Below are 23367 nucleotides of genomic sequence, written 5' to 3' on the forward strand. Positions count from 1 at the left end.
ACAACAGGATCGATGTTACATCCAGAATTAATCAACAGCTGTCCAGAGGTACTTGTGCTTTCATCTGTCACTTGCCAATACCCGTCCTCACAGATGAGATTGGTACAGAATAAGTAATATTTTTCTCGTCCCTCAATTGTTACCGATGTTTATCTGGCCTGTGTTGTAGATAGCATTACCCACAGCAACAGCAAGGCAATAGACAGTAAGGATTTAATAAACAGCGTGGTGTCATGACACGTTTTTAATTTGGCACTTCACACTTATTTTCTTGCTTATTTTCTTTCTTGCCGAGAGGTAGATGAGAAGATCGCTATCACTTTAATTAAAAATCTGTGAATATGTAGCTAAAGCCAGCAGCCAGCTAGCATAGTGTGGCATAAAGACTTACATTAAAAATGTTTTTCTTTAAATGGGCAAAGTGTGGTCATGGTTAGAGTGGAGATGTTCTGTTTTCATAAAAAAAAAATTGGATTTTCCTCAGAAATGAAAAATCCGCTACGCATCTAAAATATAAGGTGGAAACTACATCCATAAATCCATGGTGCTTTTTGTTTGTCAAACAACTCTTGTTCCTTTCAAGGGGGTAAAAGTTTGTAGCAAGTTATTTGCAATTTAAGGACTCTTCTTGCAGAGAGTTAGACAAGAAGACTGATACACTCTCGTATTTGTCTCTCATAAATGAAAGGCGATGGTTATCTTAGCTCCGGGGGAAACAGCTGGCCTGGCTAATCACAAAGAGTATAACATTCACCGACCAGCACCTCTTAAGTTTACTGATTAATAACATATTTGGAGTCTGGGCTCACCGTGATGACAGAACTTCAGGAAGGCACTGTTAACAATCAAGAAATAGTCTGCCTCATAAGCCCCCATAAAACCACAACTTGACATTTTTACACTTTGGTTTATGTAACAGGATATAAAGTGTTAATTAGTGAGCTTTCGAGGTGCTGGTATTTGGATTTTTTTGCTTTTGGACAGACCTTTGTTAACCGTTTCTACATGTTCTTCTTTATGCTAAGGTAAGCCAACCTTCCACTCCTGCTAAATTAATATTATCATACTAACATAATACATTTCCCCAAACGTCTACTATTAAACGTAAACTCTTTTGTTTAATTTGCAACTCTTTTTCACCATTTACTCAGAGGGGAACTTTTCTCACTTTGAAAGAAAGAGTTTTAATTTCTGTGGAATTTCCTGCACTTGAATGGCAACTCAAAACAAAACAAAAAACTTTCTGTGGCAAAAGATCTGAAGAAGTAAAAATCTGTTTTCTAATAATCAAAAAGTGTAATGTATTGGGAAAAATCACTGAAAAAGAAAACAGAAGAGCCCCATCTACGCAAACTGAAACTTTGCCCATCATGATCTCAGTTTGTCTGACAGCCGATTAATGAGAAATGAAGAATATGAGCACAAGAGATATTAATTCATTTTTCCTGGTTCCTTTTACTTTTCAAGTATGAACTGTGCAGGGATTGTGTAGTATTCGTAGAATACATTTTAATTGGTTGTGCACATTTGTGTTTCTATTTAAATTCTATTTGCTGCTGGAACCATCCACATTCTCCATAACTGAACTGTTATCTTATTGCATTTGAATAAATTGGCCCTTCAAGGAGTTCGTTTATTTAAAACAAACTCCATAAATTTATTGCAAATCCTTATTGACCCTGGGCTGATGAAAGGTCCCAGCACAAGCTGAATACGTCACTGCGATGCAGTCCAGTCCAGCTCTCCAGGCTGGGGCCAGATGGATGGCTAGCAGCTGTTGGCCCTACAACCTCTTCCCTCAGCACAACCATTAGGCCTATCTGTCTGCAATTTCCTCATTCTTCCTCAGCTCCCTCTGAAGTACACTCCGATGGCTTTCCCACACCCCCACAGCCCAGCACAGCACCACACTGTACGTACAGTGCAGCATGGTTTGGCCTGAGCGGACCCGAGCAGATTCACAGTACATTTTACTCTGTCCGCCCACACATGCATTACACACATGCTCATAATCACACACACATCCTCTAATAAACTTCACCATGAAGCAAAGCAGGCATGAGGAAGATGTTAAAGGGAGATTCCTGCAAGCACGGAAAGATTGATGTTGCACCGCTACATTAGAGAGCCAGACCAGCCATGAAACTTTGTGCCAGGACGTCCGCTGGGACTCGGCAGCACCGTGGAGAGCAGGACGTCCTAAAACTCTCAAACGGTTATGTAACAGATGCTACTGACACAATGAGATGAGAGTGGCCGTTTGGTTATCGGTGTCTTGTTATTTGTGGTGGGCACAACCAGGCAGCCTGAAAAGTGAAACCAACACTGCTGGATACACTTTTCCACGAGGTCACTACCACGGCCCCGATACCATCGCTACCACGCTACCAAAGCTATTATCTACTTAGATGACTTCAACACGTAGCTGTAAAGACCTTGAATTCTGAAGCTGACTTTGTCAGCAGCTTCTCACCAGAATCCAGATGGATCCAGATCCAGAAAGGTGCCTCTCTGTCACTTGTGTACATCAGATCCACCTGTCGCTCCTCCACAGTCCAAATATGGTCACTTCCTTCACTGGTTGCAAAAAATCCAAGATGCCGACGGAAAAAATGCTGCAAAACCAAAGTCCACAAACAATGGTTGATGTCAACATGACTACGTCCACTTATTATACAGTCTATATGCACAACAGACACATTATGAACTTATGATATGTAATGCAAATGCATCACAAACACAGATAATGGTCACCTGACTCACTCTCACCACTCAGAATTTTGACCAGAGCAGGCAGCTGTTTCAGCAACAACAGCAAAAAGCACAGCTTTACCTGCTTAGCACCAAATAGCAGACGGACAAACAACTCTCTGGTGAACATAGCGGAGCAGTTAGCAGCTAACGAGTCAGACATTTCCCTCAGGTGCTGGTGGGGAAAACAGCTACAAGGAGAGTGAGCATTGGACCTCAATGGCCAGCAGAGAGAATGCAAGTTTAAGGCTCTTCAGAGGTTGCCAGAGTCACAAATGTATTCACCCTCCAGCTACTTTTTGAAACTAACAAAAATAGATTTGTGTCATTTAGACTTGGCAAATATAATTTTCTCCTATTTCACGTTTTTAAGACATTTTACAGCCCAACAGTTGGGCTGTAAAATGTCTTAAAAACGAGAACACGAGGGTTATAAGATGAAAAGTCTCTTGGGACCAGAGCAATTTTTACCAAACCCTGATGTCAACACATTTTGTTTTTGTTGAAATGAGGATAAAGCTTTAGGCAGCATTTAGTCAACGGACACACAAGTGAAACAAAAAAAAAAAAGTTTAAAACATTAATGTCAAATTACTAACAACTATTTCTGCCCTCATAGGCTTTGTTGATTTTAGTTGAAAATCCAACCTGAGCTGACCCGGCTATGTGAGGTCCAGCTGAGTCCTGTTGGGTTTTGGGTACGGGTATGCAGCACTGAAATGGAGGAGGAGTTTTGGAGCTGGGAGGGGGGGTCGATCCAAATCTGAGCCATGCTGTCCAGCTGTGAGCTCATACTGTATGTCTGTAGCCTACACACTGTATATGTTCACTTACTGAGTGTATACATGTACAGCTGCTCGTACGTGTGTGTGTGTGTGTGTGTGTGTGTGTGTGTGTGTGTGTGTGTGTGTGTGTGTGTGTGTGTGTGTGTGTGTTAATGCGTCACCAACCAATGATTAATGACCCTGCTTTCTTCAACTTCCTTCCTCTCCAGTCGTGTCACCCACATCATCACGTGTCACCGTAATGGACGCCGACAGACTGCTGCAACAAGCTCCTGCTCGGCCTCATGCACACAAACAGACCATAACATCCCCCACATGCAAATGCACTCATAGGTTTACATTATGGAAGTGCTCTGGGAGACTTTGCATGCCAGTAAATGTGTGTCCTCCTCTGACCTGAAATGGAGGTCAGCTTCATGAATTCTATTTTAAGAAGGCGTTTTATGTTCTAATTCAAAGTTTTAAAGTTAATTGTACAGATGTGATGAGGTGCTGAGTATCATCCACTAAGTCCCGCCCCTCAACTGGCCAATCATAGTGCAGCATTGGATCTGACCAGGGTCCGACTAACCATCAGATTTTGAATGGTCAACCAAACGTCTGTGATACGTGCATGTTTTGTTCAGCAAGATAATCTTCACAAACGAAGAAGTTAGTAAAAGTTAAGTTAAATGTTAGTAGTTATAAAGAACCTACACAACAATCCTACCACCAACTACCTGTTATAACACTTAAAAGCTTCAAAATTCACCAGCGGGATCATTTACTGATGCATTTTGAGTCATGGAACAAAACATTAAAGCTTATGCTAACCACGGACCTAATTTCAGGCATCTGACAGAACACCCATTATCTTTGAGAGGAGGGAACTGGAAATGCAAACATGCTAACTCATTACCAGGTTTAAGACTCATTCCTGCAGCCCTCTTTACTGAATGCTGCTTTTGCTTTTTCATGATTGTAACAGTGAATAAAGGCTGTCTACTGTCCATCAGAGGGCGACTCTGGTGGTTCACTTTAACATTGTGATCTGTAGCTTTAAATTCTAACTTTATCCTTTTAACCAGACTTCACTGTTGAAATCAGTTTGACTTCCTGGATATATCCTTCCAACTCATCTCGTAGAACCTTCTGTCTGCTTCTCTCTGAAATCGCCTTTTTCCTATTTTCAGAAAGTTACATTATTATGTGCAGTTAGTGTGGGCTCCGGTCACTCAGTTTGACAGAGCACCATCAGGGGGTGGAGCTTAGCAAAGGGTCAATTGCCCATTTATAACACTTTGATTTTTTTTTAAGAATGCATTTAAATCTGGAATGGAATACTGGAATATACAGTAAGACAGCTCCCGGCAGACCTAGATAATTATATATGTAACAACATATCCCTGCTACAGTCACGCATGCTCGAGAAATCAAGAAGAGCAAACTACACATGCACTCGGAGAACCGGCGAACACATCTCATCCATCAGAGAATCAGACTTTTCCAAACCCAGTCCTGTCAAACACACTTCTATAGCGTGTATGGAACACCAGAGGAAAAAGACAAGTGTGTTGGTGCGAGCACGTCTCCGGGACCGTCCGCTGACATGCTGCAATGTGCCGTGAGTGAGAGTGAGAGGGGGGGAGAGACGGAGAAAGGCAGTGGCACTGACAAAGAAAGAGGAGAGATAGAAAAAGGGAGATAAAGGAAAGAAAAGAATGAGCGGTGGAAAAAGAGGGAGAGAAGATAAAGAAAAGGGAACAGCGGAGAGACAGAAAGCAAGCAAGTCTTGCATGTGTGTTGGTTCCCAGCCCTGTCAGGGCCCTGTCAGCCTGTGATTTATGGCACCGAGACTGGGAGCAGTCTTCGCTGCCAGCTCAGTATTGTTACAACTGACAGCTAATGAGGCCGGACGGGCTTTCAAGCACAGCACTTAACAGAGGCCTCCATCTTCACGAGTCACGAGCTCTCCTCTTTCTTTTCTCCCCTCTCTTTCCCCCTCCCATCTATTTCTTCTTCCAGGGTGGCAGCAGTGTGGCGAGCCACCACAAGGTTTCTGGGGGTGCGGAGAGAAAATAAGGCAGGCCGACAGAGATATATGGGCGACACTCTGTTACTGCAGCACTTCCACTCGCTTCCTCCTCCTGCATGCTATTAAGCCAGGGGCTCAGCTCATATACATGAGGGAGAGAGGCTGAAATACACAAAGTGGGTAGAGCCTCTCCTCTCAAACCAAAATATTCCACTCTTTCTACCATCACGTTGTCATGTTTTCAAAAGCCTGGAGTTCCACGTCTACTCAGTCAGTCTGTGATTATGTGAGTGTGATCTCTGTGAAGGCACCTGAACTTTATAGCCTTGGCTGCGGTGCGTTTTACCTTCAACACCCATGGCCCGGACTGCTTGGACCCCATTCTCTAATCACTACCAGAGTCTCTGGCAGAGCTGCCCTCCCTCCCTCCCTCCCCCCCATCTCCTCCCACGGCCCCTGGTTTCTTGTCAGTCGTGATTAATGGCACTAGGGCCCCAGCGCGGCTTACGCTGCCAGTTCCAGCGATGTTCCCTTGATACTTAATGAACTCTGACAAACTTCTTTTCCCTTGCTCTGTTGTTCCCTTTCCCCTCCGCCACCCCGCCCCATCCCTGTTTAAAATGCACGGCACAGAGCTGCCACTGCAGCACCTAGGGGTTAGCTCTGGTCCTTTGTAAATTTCTCAAGAGGCCAACGTCTAAAAATAAAGCACCACAGCCATTTTGGTGTCAAGACCCTTAGTTGTGCATCACTTCCAGCGGCTTGTTGCTGATTGAAGGTGGAATAAATGAACTTTTTTTTAATGCTTTTCTGTGATTGCCTAGGTAAATTGCCTAATTTTCTTTGAAAATATAAAAATTGAAATAAACAAACAGATATAAATATATATAAATGTTTTTTTAACAATCAACCACTGCAAAGAAATGAAATAAATATTTGCCACAAGATAGAAGTGCTGCTCTGTCTATCTGAAATCATAGCAGGTAGCAGGATAATGCAGCCTCTCCACAGTTTTCATGGAAATGAATCGACGCATCTCAGCTGGTCTGTGTCGCCATCTGCTGCCCACATTAGGAAAGTGTGTGAAGCACTTTTCTCATCAACATTCACATGCTGACTGAAAGGAAATAAGTAAATAACATAAGGGTGAAGAATATGATACTTTACAATACAACCAAAAATGATATCATTATCACAATGACAACAACAGGAAACCACTAAATGCATTCCTAGATGGCGAAAATGACTCGAGTTTTCAAAACTGTAGTCCACAAACCAATGGGTGACATCACTATAAAGTCTACTCCTAATATAGAATCTAGTAATCTGGTTTCAGCTCATAAACCCAAGAGAAAACTGAGGTTGATAGTCAAGTTACGGAAACCTTGCAAGAGCAACAAACATTTGAAATGAACAACAACCATTTAAAATGGGCTATGAATAACTTCAATGGGTGTTGGGAAAGGTGAAAAACAATCAATGTCACATTCCAGGTTTGCCATTAAACTAAACCAAATAGTGTTTATTTATTATGATTATCATTTGGGCATTTTCTACCAGAGAGAGTACATGAAGGAGAGAGGAATGCAACAAAGATCCCCAGCTGAACTGAATCAGAGACTCTGCTAGTAAGCATCCCCATAGGGATGCCCCAACAATGTGTATCCTCAACCTTGTTGAACAAGGTATGCTGTGTGCTCTTTTATAAGGAAGTATAAAACAGTGTATGCTGGTTTCGTTATGACAAAATGAATGGAAGACTTCACTATTGTAATGTTGGTTTCTGGACCTAAGCAACTGCTTTGCATATTGCCCAGGGACTGGTCTAATTTGGTTGCAGTTTATTCATAGCTGTACTTTGTGTCTAGTTGTTTGTTTGTTTTTCCTCACTGTTCATCACTGTTGTATGAGCCTTTTCAATTTCACCCACAGCTGGTACAGTACTCACAATGAAAAAGACCCAGTCTTAGTCTTGTTTGCTTGACTCATGTTGCTTTATTGTCTGGGTGATCTGGTTGCTTCCCACAATCCAGAGATATGCAGGCAGTGTTAAGTATCTTGTGTTGTAGATAGGTTATTTGGATTTATAAATAACGTTATTTATATGTGCCTCTGTTTTACAGAAGCAGGTCATCTGTTCAGGCCACTGGGGCCAACAGGGAGCTCAAATGTTGTCCAGCACTGTCGACATGCGATGGACAGAAGCAGTTACTCGACCGCCCACGAGGGGGAGCTAATGCGTAAAGGCGGGCGCCAAACAGTCAACCACTACCGGAAGAAGAAGAAGGTAGCAGGTGCCTGAGGTGCCTGCTTCTGTTGCTCGTGTCCTTTTGGAGGAAAAAAATACAGGTAAGACCTGCCGATTAAGAACCCATGTTACCGTCTATTTAAACAAAGTGTCTCGAATCCCCGTCTTGTTTGATACGGAAGCAGCACGTCAAAGTGAGATAAGACCTGCTGATATTGTTTTGCTAACTTGTAATGTTAGCATAGGTTAATCAGTATGTCCCGCTGTCTTGTGCTTGAGGCTAATAGTGAAGTGCATTGGCCAGCTAGCGACATCTAACTGAGAGTACCGTAAAACACGCTATAGGAGAAGACGCTTCTCTTTGAGGCAGCAGTAACATAGATGTGTAACTTACAGTATGCTATCACAGCTAACGGTAGCGCCCAGGCCATCCAAACCAAATTCGGTTCAAATATTCGGATATTTTAAGTTGCATATCTAAGTCATGCTTACCTATGATACTTCGATTCATTTACGACTGCATATACATCTTTAGATTCACCCCTGCCATTCGGCATGCATGTGTTACTTCAAATGTTGTGTATTTTGATAAAGTGTTCGTTTTTAACTTTGAACTGCCGTTTCCGTGAAGATGAGGAAGTTGTTTACTTGATTTAATTAGACCGGTTCTCTGGTCGATGATTTATATTCCGAGTTCACCTGATGACTCTTTCGATTCGTACAAGATTGTAAATCCAACATAACAAATGTGTACCTTTGCGCGGATGTCGTAACCGGATTTCTGTGTTCACTTCCTTCCGTTGTGCTCATGCAGGATGTGTGTAGAGCGACACTTTAATACACGAGATCTAACGTGGAAACGTCAGGGCCTCCGTTTCTTATTGCAAATAATTTGATTATAAGAAGTGTATCTTTATTAATTCGATTCCTCCCTAAAAAAAGCATAAAAACAAATAGCAGACCAGCGTCTTACAAAAAACGAAGTCGAAACACCCTCAAAATCATATTGAAGAAACTAAAATGTATGTTTAATTGCACCTAAATTAAAAAGTTGAGACAAGTCCAGCGTTGACACAGCAGGATCTCCAGATTGTAATCTAAAACAGCACCTTATCCAACTCCTTCCGCTTCAACAAGCTAAAATAAATGCACAAACATGTAGATACTGTTGCAGATGGGACTGGCAGATTATTTGATGTGCGACGAGAGGTTAGTGTTTTCGCACATTGGCCTCAATCCTCTTTAAGTGTGACAAGGTCATTGAGTCCCAGCTGATGCCTGGCTAAGCCTGAGCTGAGAGGAGATAACCCAGTGAGAAAAAGCCAACCCCAACATGTTACTACAGCGACACAAGCTGCTGAGTGGCTGGATGGACTGAGTTTATCTGCAATTGAACATTTAATTGTGATTAAAGGCAGGACTTTGTGTAAACACCAAGAGAGAGACTCTGTTCCCATGTGCTCGTTTTCATACGCCGTCTTCCTTGTCTGCCTGCCAGGATGGCACAGTGGGGTGCCATATTCTCAATCATTGCTGCTCTTGGAGGAGCAGCGCTCTTAGCCTCCGTGCACAAGATTGATGAAGGACACACTGGAGTTTATTACAGGTGAGAATGCAGCGCACGTTGTTGTTGTTGTTGTTTTTGATTTAGTTCCAGAGATGTTTGTGTAAAAGTGCTGCTGTTGTAAAAACAGACTATAAAAAGAGAGCATTCTGCTTCAAAGGTGCCAGAGAGCAACTGTTAACAGTGACTACTATAAATACCTTACGTACGTTTTCATAAACTAGATACACTCAGCAGTGAACTTTCAGTGGTGCTCTATAAATAAATGACGTTGCGCCAACAAGACTGTGGTCTCTTCTGCATCATAATGATGAAAAATGATTCATAGTTCATTCATAATTACTTTCGGATACATGGATACGTAGTCACTTTACAGTTTTGCAACCACTTCTTGTCCAGTGAAAACTATGTATCTCCAGATTAGTTATTGTTGAGTGTATGCGATAAACTGAAGGATTATATTTTTTCTTTGTGTTTATAAGGTTAATGAATTATTCAAATCTTTTCTTACCCTCTTGGCTGTTTTCTGAGCTCTGAAAAGATCTGAATATGATGCTTTGCTGTAAATTAAACTGCCCATGAAAAAAAAAATACTGGCAGGGAACATTTTACTGCACAATGAATACTTCTGCTTGCCAGGCTTTAAGTAAATTTGATGATAATACATGCATACTTTTACTTAAGTATTTGAATGCAGGGCTTTTACATGCAGTGGTGTATTTTTACAGAGTGATATTAGTATTTTTACTTAAGTATCTAAGAACTTCTTCCACCTCTGAAGAAATTCCTCTAGGAAGATTTCCATATCTTTAACGCTGATAAATGAATTGCCCCACTATGTGGACAGTAAAGGAGTATCTGTACTTGCCCTCAGCAGTCACATAGAGGACAATGATTCAGCTGTCCTACTTGCTGTTACTGACTTAAGTACCTTGACTGTTCCTGTGTTTGAAATCAAAGCTACCTCAGGTCTTATCAGGTGGACTATGACCCAAACCTAGTTTTATTCATTACAAGCTAAAATCCCTGGGAGGAAGTTTCATTCTATGATTTTAATGATCAACTGTGTACGTCACACAGGGGAGGGGCTCTCCTGACCACCACCAGCAACCCGGGTTTCCATCTGATGCTTCCATTCATCACCACCTACAAGCCGGTTCAGGTGAGTCGAGTGAAGTCGGTGTTTTTTTTCGTAGCCTAAAATCACAAATCACTAAGAATCTGTGCAGCATGCGTCCACCTGTGTCCTTAAATCCTCAATTCAGATCAGCGATTTTAACAGACATACAACAGACATGATATGTACAGAAATACAAAGAGGGATATTACATATTACACATTTGTGTGTGTGTGACCAAGAAGTTTAACATAGTGAAAATGAAAGATCTTATCTTATTATTAATGTATTTATAATTATTTAAATATTGATGTTAACTGATGACATACAGAATCATGACTCCGTACCATTAAGTTGGTACGACTACATAAAGGAATGACAGGATTCCCTATATATGTAAAACATGAGGATGTATATATATGTTATGGTGTATATATGTATACTAGGAGGCATGTTTAATCTGTCAAATTTGTAATAGCAGTAATATGCATATAATAATAAAATAATCAATTCTGAAAGGAAAGGAAATATGTAGTTATAAATAACTAGCCCTCTAATCCAAGTGTGGAGTATTAATTCCATATTGGGTATGTTGGCCCCAATGTATTCTAACAGCTGCTAAACAAGCCACACACATCTGAATACATGTGATAGTTTTGCACAGAACTGTTGTTAAAATAGTCACCACTTCCTTCCATTAGAGGAGGAGTGCAGGGCAATACCATGTCATATGTATGTGGTTTGGTATTGGTATTTATAAAGAGAGTCCCTTTTATCAAATTTAAAGAGAGAATACTCTGTCTCTGTCCTTCATTAGAAATGGTCTCCTGGCTGAGGAATAAACGACGTAGTGGTTAGCACTGTCGCCTCACGGCAGGTTTCATGCTCCAGTTCCTTCTGTGTGGAGTTCCTCCTCGTGTCAGCCCGGGTTCTCCAGCTTCTCCTACAGGCCAAACACATGCAGGATGGGGATAGGTTCATTGATGACTCTAGATGTCCCATAGGTGTTAATGTCAGTGTGAATGGTTGTCTGCCTCTAGTATCAGCCCTGTGAGAATCTGGTGACATGCAGAAACCAAAGCTTTAAACCAGCAGAACAGTGTCCAAAGAAAAAGGCCTACAAGAAGCCTTCATTAAAAATGTAGAATATTCTGACTGCCAGACTTTTGGAACCTGATGTTCACTGAATTGTGGTGGAAAGGAAACACGACACTAGTCTGGCAATCAAGGTCTGGCTGGTTTCACTTGTGGATCACACAAAATGGAGGTCCAGGATGATGGAAGTTTGAATATCTTTATGTCAAATAGAAAAAAAAAATCCTCATTTAGCTAACGCTTGCTTCAATTACATGACTTCCTAAAGTATAGTGGAAAGAAAACTTCCAAAATACACATTAAGGTGATTTTTTTAATACTCTATTTTGCATCTAAAGTCACCAAAACTGACCATGAAATAATGCCTAATTTGCATATTTAAACATTTAATGTCTTAATGTAAATAATCAACTGGGGAAGTTTCATGGTGATGTGTAATATTAATATAAATATTAACCATATTGACCTGTAGTATCTTGGTATGGAATGTATTATTTATATCTATCAAGGCTGTTTTCTCAAACTGGGCCAGAAATCCCCACTTCAGTACCACAACAATGCTCAAACACAATTTAGTGATTTAAGGACTGATAAAAAAAGAGAGATTCAAACTTCCCTCTGAAGACCTTCGACGTCAAACAAAACAAATAAATTAGAAATTGATCTAATTTTCAGATTTCTGTTCTGGAGAATCATGCACATATTTGATACTGCCTCATTTGCATATTTATGAATGGCTTAGATGAAGTAAGACCCGTGTCATCGAGCTGTTGATTCAGCTCGTAGTTGTGTTGCCTTGTGTTCCAGGTTACTGACTAGGACGTCCTGTGACTGTGTTGCTCTGTTAAATTGAACATATTCAGTAGTCTGATTTAATACTGCGTTGGTGGATTAACTCCCAGTCTTACCACTGACTCGTGTTTTAATGTTCGTGACGTCTGTAAAAATGAATTAAGACACAAATCTTTGTTCTTGTTTTGTCTTGCAGACGACGCTGCAGACAGATGAGGTGAAGAATGTTCCATGTGGCACAAGGTAGGTCTGCTGTTTGGTCAGGTAGAGTTAGGTACAGTGTCGTATGTACCCTACACACTCCCACAGGGTGGAGTCAGAGCTTCACCCTTTATCTTGCTGCTGTTTTGGATAAAAGTGTGTTAAAAAGTGAATGTTTTGTATTTGCTGTCTTTCAGTGGAGGAGTGATGATTTACTTTGACCGTATCGAGGTGGTGAACTACCTCGTCCCAGCAGCAGGTAAACCAGTGTTCAACGCAGCTCTATGTTGCACACCGTATATGTGTGCTCCGTGTCTGCTGCCGTTCCTAACAGACTAATCCCTCCCTGCAGTGTATGACATCGTGAAGAACTTCACAGCAGACTACGACAAAGCTTTGATATTCAACAAGGTCCACCACGAGCTCAACCAATTCTGCAGTGTTCACTCACTGCAGGAGGTCTACATCGGCTTGTTTGGTAAGTCTGCAGACTGGGTGGAGCTGGCTGGGTAACGTTGGCTATTGTTAGACTGAATTCTGACGTTCCTACCTCAACTTTGAGGAACGTGTGAGACATTTCGCCACATTGCAGTAGCTGCCTCTTACCTGAGAAGCAGAGGAAACAAGACAAAGATTCAGAAACGTTTTAACATGCCATCCAAAGTACGAGCAGTGTTTCCTCTGTATTCGTGCACCCCTGATGAAATTTCACACAGACATTAATGTGCTCTGCTCTCGTGTTTCACCAAATTAGTTCTACACGCTAACATGCCGACAGATTCAGTGTTTTTATCTGAGCTGGACCGGTGGATGTAATGAAGCCCGGTGCATTCATGTGGAGTGAGCACTGCACCAGAGTCCATTTAAGAAAAAGACAAAAAATAGCCTTTTATATGCCAGATTGTCAGGAAATGGTCAGCAACCAGTTTTAAAAGTGATGTGTTTCCTTTTCAAATAAGTGCTGGATCTCATTAATGCCGACGTGTGGAGTGGCTGATTTGTAAAATGAACTGATAAATCATTTAAAGAAACTGTAAAGTGTTAAATTTGAGAACAGAATGTGGGAGGGTGGTATAATGTTTTATTAATAACTGGTGGTGGTTAGCACTGTCGCCTGAGAGCAAGAGGTTCAATTCCGGGTTCAGGTTCCTTTCGTGGAATTTGCATGTTCTCCTCTGCTGTGGTATCAAATTCACAGTATCCAAATCTGTATGGAACATGTAGAAAGAACACCCAGTACCAGGTGTAAAATAACTACCTAATACTTTGTAGTGGTACATCTACATAAACAGCATGTAGTCGCCTACAGCGGAGGGTTCTGAACACCGTAGGTTTTTATGGCTCAGCGCCCTACACACACAGCTGCTCGCCATCTGCACTGAGCTAAACAGCCCACACTTAATATTGTAGCCTATCCACCTCACCATCGTCCACACGTGTTTCTACGTTCATACGTTTGGATACAAGCAGACCAATTCCTGAAGAGGTTAATTTCATATTAGTTACTGTAAACTTATTTTCAAGCAATTATTGCCCCATACCAGTAAGTTGAATGGAAATATTATTATCATATTATTATTTTGTTGAGTGTGGATTTAATGTTTTGCTACGTTGATCCGATCTCACTCGCCCACCTTGTGTCTCTCTAACTTTCCCCCCCGCAGACCAAATAGATGAAAACCTGAAGTTGACGCTACAAGAGGACCTCACGGCCATGGCACCCGGACTGATCATACAGGTACAGAAAGGTTGAGGTCAAGAGGAAGCTGGTCAAGTCCAGCAGCTGAGTTCATGATGGACTCGGTCCAGTTGGGCCAAACTAAGCCCACAAGCCTTTTTCATGCATATTCTGTTCCTTTGTAAAACGGATTGATGTGTCCTTACATCATATTGTATGACTCCATACATTAGCTGTTGGCTCTGGTGCTGCCAATGTTACTAGATCTCCTCCTGAAGATTTGAACTGGGGATCTGCATCTAGAAAGCATTAATGTTGATCTCCCAATCACATATTTTTTCATAATATAGCCCGATAGAGACGGTCACTAAAAACTTAATGTCACAGTTTGATGGGTAAACTGTGTAAGTGATCCGTAGTTTACATTGGAGGTGAAAGGGGAGGTTATACATATGGATCACTGTTCAACTACAGTCCATTGCACCACAACGCATTTCTCACACATAGCAGCCTTAGTGGACCAGAATGCAATGCAACACGTTTCTTATGTAATAGCATAGTTTCCAATACACATAAAGCAGTAGTTTGTGTGTAAACACACCTTAGATAGAAAACATCAGGCGTGTCGACATTCTCTGGGTGTTCAGCTGTATTCTGGGTTTAACTAAGGGATTTTGGGCCTTTACAGGTAAGTTGAATTAGGTATCACATTTTTGATTAAAAAAACAGACTGAAGTTTTACCTGCCATTTTTTTGTTAAGAAAGTCACCTTGCTGTTTTTCTTCAGGATACTTTAAAAAGGTGCTATAGACAGGTAAACTCAGACTGGACTGCTTCAGAGAAGCTGGTTATTTAAGTTTGAAATAGTAAAGCCGATCTGATAAAACACTGTATTCCAACTCCTTGACAACAAAAGTTGTTTTACAGCCTCATATTGACCCTCACAGCTTCTCTCAAGCCTCTCTGCTGGAGACTCTATGATAACAGTCCATTTGTCCAAAGAGTTGAATGACAACTTTATGACTGACTTTAAAAGGAGCCTCAGTGGGTTGTTCACCCATACTGAATCCCCCTTCCCTCCACAGCCACAGAGATGCACACATTTCACTCCTGAGTGTTTAACACTCCACTGGGCTTTAATACTCCAGCCTTTCCCGTAAATCTATGGAAACAGATGAAATAACAATTGCAGTTTATTCTGGGAAACCAATAACCCAACAGTTCAGAGGGCCTTTAAACAGGACGGCCTTTGTCTGAATCTTCTTTTTCTAACTGCTGCTTTTTCCCTTGGCGAATACCTCTTTTAAAGCCATGTTGCTTAAAATACTCCCTCTGTCTGTCTGCGTAGCTCAGAGTTGTCTGTTTGTTTCTCTGTCTTTGTTTATGTCTCACTGGTCCACAGGCGGTCCGTGTCACAAAACCCAATATCCCAGAGAGCATTCGCAGGAACTACGAGCTCATGTGAGTTTTCCTCCTTTTTCCCCCCCTCTACCCAACAACGAATGTTCCCTGACCCCTCAGTCATGTGTTGTGTAATTATTTCTCCCTCCCAAGTGGTTGAACCTGATGTTCATCCAGCTCGCCCCCTCCCCCAAATCCTGCAGGGCCCTGCTGCTTCATGTCAGTCTATGAGCATCTTACTTTGGCCTCATGAATCAACAGCATGTGATAAAGAGAGGAAATTGAGGATTTACTTGAAGTTGTAGTAAGGTTCACTGGGAGTCATCGGCCACTGTGGAAAGTGGAAGTCTTCAAGTCAGATGGATAAAGTGTCAGAAAGGGGAGTTTTGATTTGGAGTCCGGCACCGTGTCTCCACACAGCCTGATTAATGCAGCATGAATGTGTCAACTGGTCCAGTGATTTCCAGAGTGACGTCCATGGCACGTATGTCAGGCAGTTTGCTAAATGATTTGTTATAAAGCATAAAGCTGTGCTGTATCATTAAAACATGTATATCTACATGTGGGATCGTTTGTATGTATAAAAGGAGCAGATTTTGTTAATTACTCCCACCCGCGTGTGCTTTTGGGCCAGTTGAGCCTCTGCTAGATTGTGAGTCACACCAATAAGTTCATTATGTTTATGTTGAAACACTCACTGAAAGTCAGCTTTGGAGTTTAATTGTAAAATGGATTTATTTTGTCATTCTTAAGAAAAGAAAACTTGAAAATCAATCAATTACTTGAAAAGTGTTTTCCAAATGCATTTTGGATCAAACGTGTTAAAATGATTCGATGATATGAAACGCGTCTGACGTATTTGGGTTTTATAATGTTACAATAGAAATGGTTGCAATGGCATTACAGTACAAATGCATTGATATTCACTCAGTGTTATGATTTAGTGAGTCTTGTTCTCCCTTGTAAGTTTGAGAATGCCTGACTGGTCCACACTGTTACCTACAGATGTGTTGATATTGTGGTTCAAGGATCTTGCGTCCCAGGAATCCCTTTCAGCTCTTTATTAAATAAACTCCCTTCAACTGTAGAAAAGCTTTCACAGCCAGCACTGTGCCGAGCTGTGTAACCTGACCTGCCAGCAGGTTTATTACACAATCATTAGGAAAGGGCACTTTAATGTAAGTACACTCCTTCAATGTGGAAATCCTCTCCAGTTCTTACATACCTGATGGTATTTCAGCATCTATGCTAACATCTTCAGGAGCCGCCATTGTTGTTTTGAACAAACGGTCACCTTTAGGTGTATCGCACAACTAAGCCAGTAGCTCCTCAGGGGATGCTGATTGGTCCGTCTACCGGACACAAACTCATTCTTGTAGCCCGACTAGATGGATTTCCAGGTGATATGTGATCCGGTGATTCTCATGAGAATCCAGCTGCCCTGCATGGCACGTCAGTAGATTACAAATGATGATGATGGCACATTTACCATACACTTAAATAAGGGGTCCACTATTTCAGTGCTTTATGTCCTCTGCAAATAGCCAACACATCTCAGCAGTGGATAGAAGATATGATGCATTTTTAAAAATGAAAGACCATAAGGTTATGTTTTCAATCAGTGCATACTATTGTCAACAGCATTTTGTCACTTTTAATAATTCAATAAATGGTTACCACTCAATTTGAAGTTGTACCTTAAGAAGACGTCTCCTCCTCCTTTTTAAGGACTTATTTTTTACAACCTGGGTCCTATTTTTGTAGATTTTGTAGGCAAAGTAATGAACCGTAAGCAGGCAGCAAAAGGAAGACACCACAGAAGTTGTTCTTAGTTTCCCATGTATAAATGACTTACATCCATCTCATCCTGTGAAACATTTTTTCATCCTGACTCATGTCTTCTGGTTGTTTAAGTGGTGAACACTTGAGATAGACTTACTTTTGGTTTCACTTTATAATATAAACTTCAGGATGTGTTGGAACTCAGTTTGGTTTTTCCAGTCAGAGTCTTGGTGTTGCTTTCATGACCGGATGCCAGAAATCCAAACGAGTCTCAGCAGGACAATGACATCAGAGATGGACAAGAGGATGGCAATAAGCCCCAGATTGTAAAAGAAACTCAACTTGCCTTTAAGACCCCGGTAGATGAGGTTCCTTTAGTAGTCGGATGTTACCGAAGTAACAATGACATGAAGATGAAGATGCAACGCAGAGATTTCTTGCAGAGCAGAGCCTTTTGCTCCATGTGATTGCATCATGTTTTTTTAATGCCCAGTCCCAATGTTTTTTTTCCCCAAAAGTTTGCTGGGCTCAGGGCTCTCATGGACTTTTTTGGGTAACTTTTTGCACACTTTAAGTAAATTCAATTCAAGTCAATTTTAGTGTTATCGCAACAAATGTTATATCTTTTCACATGGAGCAGGACTTAGAACTAGAGCAACTACAGCAAGAACAGTGGCGAGAAAAAACAGACTTTTAGGCAGAAACGTCGAGCAGACCAGGCTCTCTTGGGTTCCATCTGCAGTTGGTGTTGGTTGTATTAACAGTAAGAGTTAAAATCTGCTTCAGAGTTGGCCTTAACCTTAGTCATTTACTAAGTCATTTACCAGTTTGAGGTTTGTAATGATGGCAAGCTGCAGGATTTCCTTCCAGTAAAAGGAGGGCTTTCAGGCTCTGTAGAGTTTGGCATGACCAGTCTCCAGATTACCAGCAGAGTGCAGGTTCAGAATTCAGAAGAAATTCTAAACGGCCGTGAGGCAGAAATGAATCTGCTTATGGTGTGTTGGCATGAAAAGTGTCTGTATGATTTTTTCCCCTCTCGGTTCATCTTTTCTCTCCATGCCCTTATAAATGCGTAATCTATAACCTGGTTCTGTATTGTATTGTTTAAAAACGCATTCTGTACAGTGTGTGCTGCAGCCAGCGCTCTATAACAGACTTAGTCTGATTGCCATTAATATGTCTGAAGTTAATCAAGCCTGCTCTGCATGTGCCCACGCAATCCTGAAGAGAGATGTAATCAGTGATAAGAGTGAAAACACATCTATGTGTGCGTGTTTGTGTCTTAGTGTAAACGTTTGTGTTTGTTTGCAGGGAGAGCGAGAAGACGAAGCTGCTGATCTCTCAGCAGACACAGAAGGTTGTTGAGAAGGAGGCAGAAACAGAAAGGATCAAAGCTGTGATAGGTGAGAGAGAAAACAAGGAAACCACCCAAAAGAACATGTTATAAAGTCTACGGGTTGAAAATTTAAATGTGCTTGTTTTATAGAGGCTGAGAAAGTGGCACAAGTGGCAGAGATCAAGTTTGGACAGAAAGTCATGGAGAAGGAAACGGAAAAACGGATCTCTCAAATCGAAGGTTTGTATCCGGCAGCTGAGGAAGTACTCGGATACTATGCTGAGGCAAAAGTAGCAGTACAAGAAAGTAAAAATGGCAATCCTTAAGATTTCAATCCTCAATGCCGACGCCCTATGGTGGTAGGGATGTAAGTACCTACTTGGTAGGGATGTGAATCTTTGGGTGTCTCACGATTCGATTCAATTCTGATCCTTCGGGTCACGATTCGATTCAAAATCGATTCTCAATTCAAAAATTGATACAATGCATAGTGTGTTAAGGCAAATTATGGCATCAAAACAATACAGAGTGTATAAGATAATGTGATTTTTTAATTAAACTGATTCCAATGATGTAATCACACAAAGGCAAACTGAAGACAAAAGGTAACATTTATTCATGCTAAACAAATAAAAACTTACTTACTGTACAAGACATAACTTGCATAAATAAAATTGCCTAAATAAAAGCTTAGGCCAGCTGCTCCTTTCTTCCAGAAGTCTCAACTCTCAGTGACTACAAGAATAAGTTCAAGGTATAAAAAAAAAACTTCTGTTCATAGATAAAATTGCCTATAAAAAAATCGATTTTTGATGTTTATGAATCGATTCAGAATTGTGGATGATTAGAATCACGAGTCTTATGTGAATCGATTTTTCCCCACCCCTACTAATTGGTGGTTTCAGCAGATACAGTTTAATATTACAGGTCAAGGATGACTGGGGGCCACCAAACAAATTATTGTAATTTTAATAAACCTTTGTTCCATCAATCTCTGCGATATTTAACATATATGACATTCTTAGAATAGTGACGCCGACTGGGGAGAGTCAGCGGGTTTACCAGATAATATGAACACAACATGACATGGGAATGAATTTGAGAACAAGCCTCTGCTTTTTTGTAAGTTTGTCACAAACGATCAACGAGAATGACTTCTTCTAATCAGGATAACAAAAGTTAACCACATATAGGAGCAGCAGGACATTTGATCAGTACAAGAGAAAGGAATATTAGGATGAGATACAAATAAAACTGAGGTAATATATTTTTTTTTAAACATTTTAAAATCTCTTAAGCTTGTGTTTAACACAAACCTTATTTCAGGCATCTGACCAAAACTCCATTGACTGAACAGAACAAACATCCTGCTGCCACATTCCCACAGCTCTATTGTCAGATAAATGTTGAGCAATTAAGACTTTGTGGTTGTAAATGTTTGTAGTCTTTGACTTCTCATGTAGTGACATGACTCATCCTTTTGTGGTATTTAGGTGTGGGCTTTGATTCCCTGAGGTCACTGTGTAATACAGCTCTCGCTCTCGCTCTCTCTCTCTCTCTCTCTCTCTCTCTCTCTCTCTCTCTCTCGCTCTCTCTCTCTCTTTCTCTTTCTCTCTGTCTCTCTCTCTCTTTCTTTCTCTCTCTCTCTCTCTTTCTCTCTCTCTCTCTCTTTCTTTCTCTCTCTCTCTCTCTCTTTCTCTCTCTCTCTCTGTCTCTCTCTCTCTTTCTTTCTCTCTCTCTCTCTCTTTCTCTCTCTCTCTCTCTTTCTTTCTCTCTCTCTCTCTCTCTTTCTCTCTCTCTCTCTGTCTCTCTCTCTCTCTTTCTTTCTTTCTTTCTTCATAAAAAACAACCAAAACGGGCTGAACCCCGTAAACATAAAAATGTCAAAAGTGCAGATGTGAAGAAGTGCATCTCACTGTGCGGCGTGCCTCTTATTTCAAAGTGTCTTTGTTTTAAAGAGTGCTTTGCTTGTTTTTCAGTCTGGGAGCCAGTTGTTTATATTGGACTCCTGTCTGAAGAATGCAGTAGCTTAAAGGTTGTATCAGCGATTCTGGGCCGAAACATAAATGATCACATTCATCTGTTTTTACCTCATGATCCGCTAGCTGCCCGCCCCGTAAGCAGGCCGTCAAAAAACGCGTCTCTCTAGGCAGCCTAGGCTCCGAGATCACACACAAAAACAAATGGTACTACCAACACCTCAAAAGCAAAATAAACAGTGTTCCAACCAATCACAGACAAGGGTTTGGTGGCACGTTCATGAAAATGCGCGTCCATGATCATTTTCAAAACACGGGAGGGAGGGGCTAGCTGGCTCTGTTTGTTTTGGATCTCGCAGCGGAAGTAACGGCAACCAGAATCGCTGATACAACCTTTAAGACCAGTTCCGCCGCTTGGACTTTGTATTAACGTGTTGCCTCTGCTTCTGATTGATAGACGGGGCTTACCTGGCCCGGCAGAAAGCCAGGGCTGATGCAGACTTCTATACGTCACAGAGAAATGCAGAGGCCAATAAGGTAAAGAGATGACACCGACACACGTCCCACTTTAGCCAGGACAAAGCATGCTCTTTTACTCATTTACGTTCTGTTGCCCCTCTTGCAGGTTAAGTTAACACCAGAGTACCTGCAGCTCATGAAGTACAAGGCCATCTCCACCAACAGCAAGATCTACTTTGGGAGCGACATACCCAACATGTTTGTGGACGCTGGCTCTGCAGGGAGCTCCATCAAGGCCTCTGCAGCCATGGACATCGTTGCTGATCAGTTCCTGGACCTGGATTAGCGAGGGGGGGGTAATGGGCCCAGAAGGACTGACTGCTGGCTGGCCCAACGGCTTCACTGGTCACTTCTCCCTCTGACTGGGAGAAGCTCTGCTGACCAAGGCCTGTATTTCTCAAGCACCTAGAAATCTAGAAATCACAGAAAGTTTGACTAGGATGTTGTTTTCTCTGAGCTCAGAGCACGTCTGCTTTCACTCCGCACTGATAGAGAATGAGATTGTCGAGCAGACGAGTGAATTGGGTGGAAGAAAAACCAGAAACACCTGCATCACCCAAGGGTGTATAAGCTCCTTTAAAACAGTCATTCAGCCAAAACAACCACAAATCCATCACTACTTGTCATACTCTGTAATCCTTTCACATGTGTGTGTCCTCATCGAGCATGTTATGTTATGCCTGTCAAGCTTTCAGTTCTCACAAAATGTCTTAAACAATGATAACGATTAACGATTTACGATCAAAGATTTCAAAACGATTGGTCTGTGATTTCCTACACAGGTGGGGAAAAGCAGTTTCTCACCGTTGACCATAGATATGTCTTGTTTTTCTTTTGTTGAAATGTCACAAGCAGATCTGATCTGCTGCTGTTAGCTCCATGATAAACCCTCATTTTAATGCTGCTTCTAGCTGCAGCATTTTAAACAAGGATCCCATAGATGGGACTCTAAATTTGGACTTAAATGCAAAATATTGTGCTAAAAGTCTTAAAGCTTGTCATTAATAGGCTTCTTTTTTCCCCTGGAAACTTACATAAGGTATGTTGTTGGTTAGCACTATGCTAACTATTGGCCTCGGAAGTAATGTATTGGCCTGGGCATGCTAACAACTGCAGCTAACGTTAAAAGAGAGATGAACAAAAAGTAAAATCAGATTCTTTTGTTCCTAACTTTGCTCAACCCAGTGCAAACCACTCACAGAGGATGGTTTGATTCACGGAGCAGTCGGCTTCACCAACTTCATAGTCGTGAATAAAACCTTTGCATCCTGGGAAATAAAAAAGTCAGCTTGATATTCCAGGATGTGACTGGTTCTGCATCCCCCCGAGGCCAGGAAAGCTCTGCAGCTCTGCTTCATCCCAAAGGAACTCAAAAGACTTGACGAGTTCAAGGAATTTATTAAAATGAAGGAGCATGTGTGTCGCTATGAGGACGGTTTCTTCTTCTGAATGCTTGAAAAATACGGGCCCCGACGTTAGACGAAGCACAGGGATGATGAATGTACTGTGTGGTAGCTGCTGCCTGGCTGACGTAATCTCACTTTTCATGTCTGTTCTATTGTAAAAACAAATACTTTGAGCACTGGGGACCTGTTGATTATTAATTGAATTTGTGCAGCTGTTTGAAGTTGTACCACACGTGCTGTATATGTATGTAGCATTTTGTTTTCTCCCTGTACATTCAGTGGAGAGACTTATTTGATATTTGTGCAACATTTTATTTTACAGTTGATGTATTTCTGGGATTGTGTTGGGTTATGACAAGAAAAAACAAACTGCTTTCGGTTTACAGACGTTTGATGTCAGCTTTTCTCAATCAAGCAATGATGAATGCAACCATTCCATGTTTGTCCAGAAAGGTTACAGGAACTGTACAGTGGGGAATTGGCTTTGAGCCTTTGGCCACATGACACATTGCCCTGCGTATGCCTGAATTGTCTGTAGTCATTTTGGAGACCTCAAACTGTTTTTTTTTTTCTTTGTTTGTTTGACTTGATCAGGATCCCAAACCAACTCTGTCTCATGTGTCATTTCTGTCTTAGATACTTTGTCTAAATGTTGTTTGTTTCCCAGCATTTCCCATCATTTTCTGTGGGATTATTTCA

The 23367-nt window shown here is 41.4% G+C and overlaps 1 protein-coding gene across 2 annotated transcripts; it reads left to right on the top strand.

The window, feature by feature from the left end:
• The first annotated feature begins 7823 nt into the window (after positions 1-7823).
• Positions 7824-23275, top strand: erlin2 (ER lipid raft associated 2). 2 transcript variants are annotated; one of them, XM_084024868.1, is made up of 12 exons: positions 7824-7899; positions 9297-9404; positions 10443-10524; positions 12563-12609; positions 12765-12826; positions 12920-13045; positions 14232-14305; positions 15648-15706; positions 18740-18831; positions 18915-19004; positions 21201-21280; positions 21369-23275. In XM_084024868.1, the coding sequence occupies exons 2-12, from the start codon at positions 9298-9300 to the stop codon at positions 21546-21548; spliced, it is 999 nt and encodes a 332-aa protein (XP_083880994.1). In that variant the 5' UTR covers positions 7824-7899; position 9297; the 3' UTR covers positions 21549-23275. The 2 variants fall into 2 exon arrangements, with proteins under 2 accessions (XP_083880994.1, XP_083880995.1); XM_084024869.1 differs by lacking the exon at positions 7824-7899 and adding an exon at positions 9118-9202.
• Positions 23276-23367: the final 92 nt, after the last annotated feature.

This window comes from Eutrigla gurnardus (genome assembly GCF_963514095.1).
Source record: "Eutrigla gurnardus genome assembly, chromosome: 13".
Taxonomy (NCBI): Eukaryota; Metazoa; Chordata; class Actinopteri; order Perciformes; family Triglidae; genus Eutrigla; species Eutrigla gurnardus.

Excerpts from the sequence above, each read along its gene's own strand:
- erlin2 (XM_084024868.1), top strand. The coding sequence starts at position 9,298 with ATGGCACAGTGGGGTGCCATATTCTCAATCATTGCTGCTCTTGGAGGA. Across the intron at positions 10,525-12,562 it reads CCACCTACAAGCCGGTTCAG|ACGACGCTGCAGACAGATGA; the intron begins GTGAGTCGAGTG and ends TTTGTCTTGCAG. Across the intron at positions 14,306-15,647 it reads CACCCGGACTGATCATACAG|GCGGTCCGTGTCACAAAACC; the intron begins GTACAGAAAGGT and ends ACTGGTCCACAG.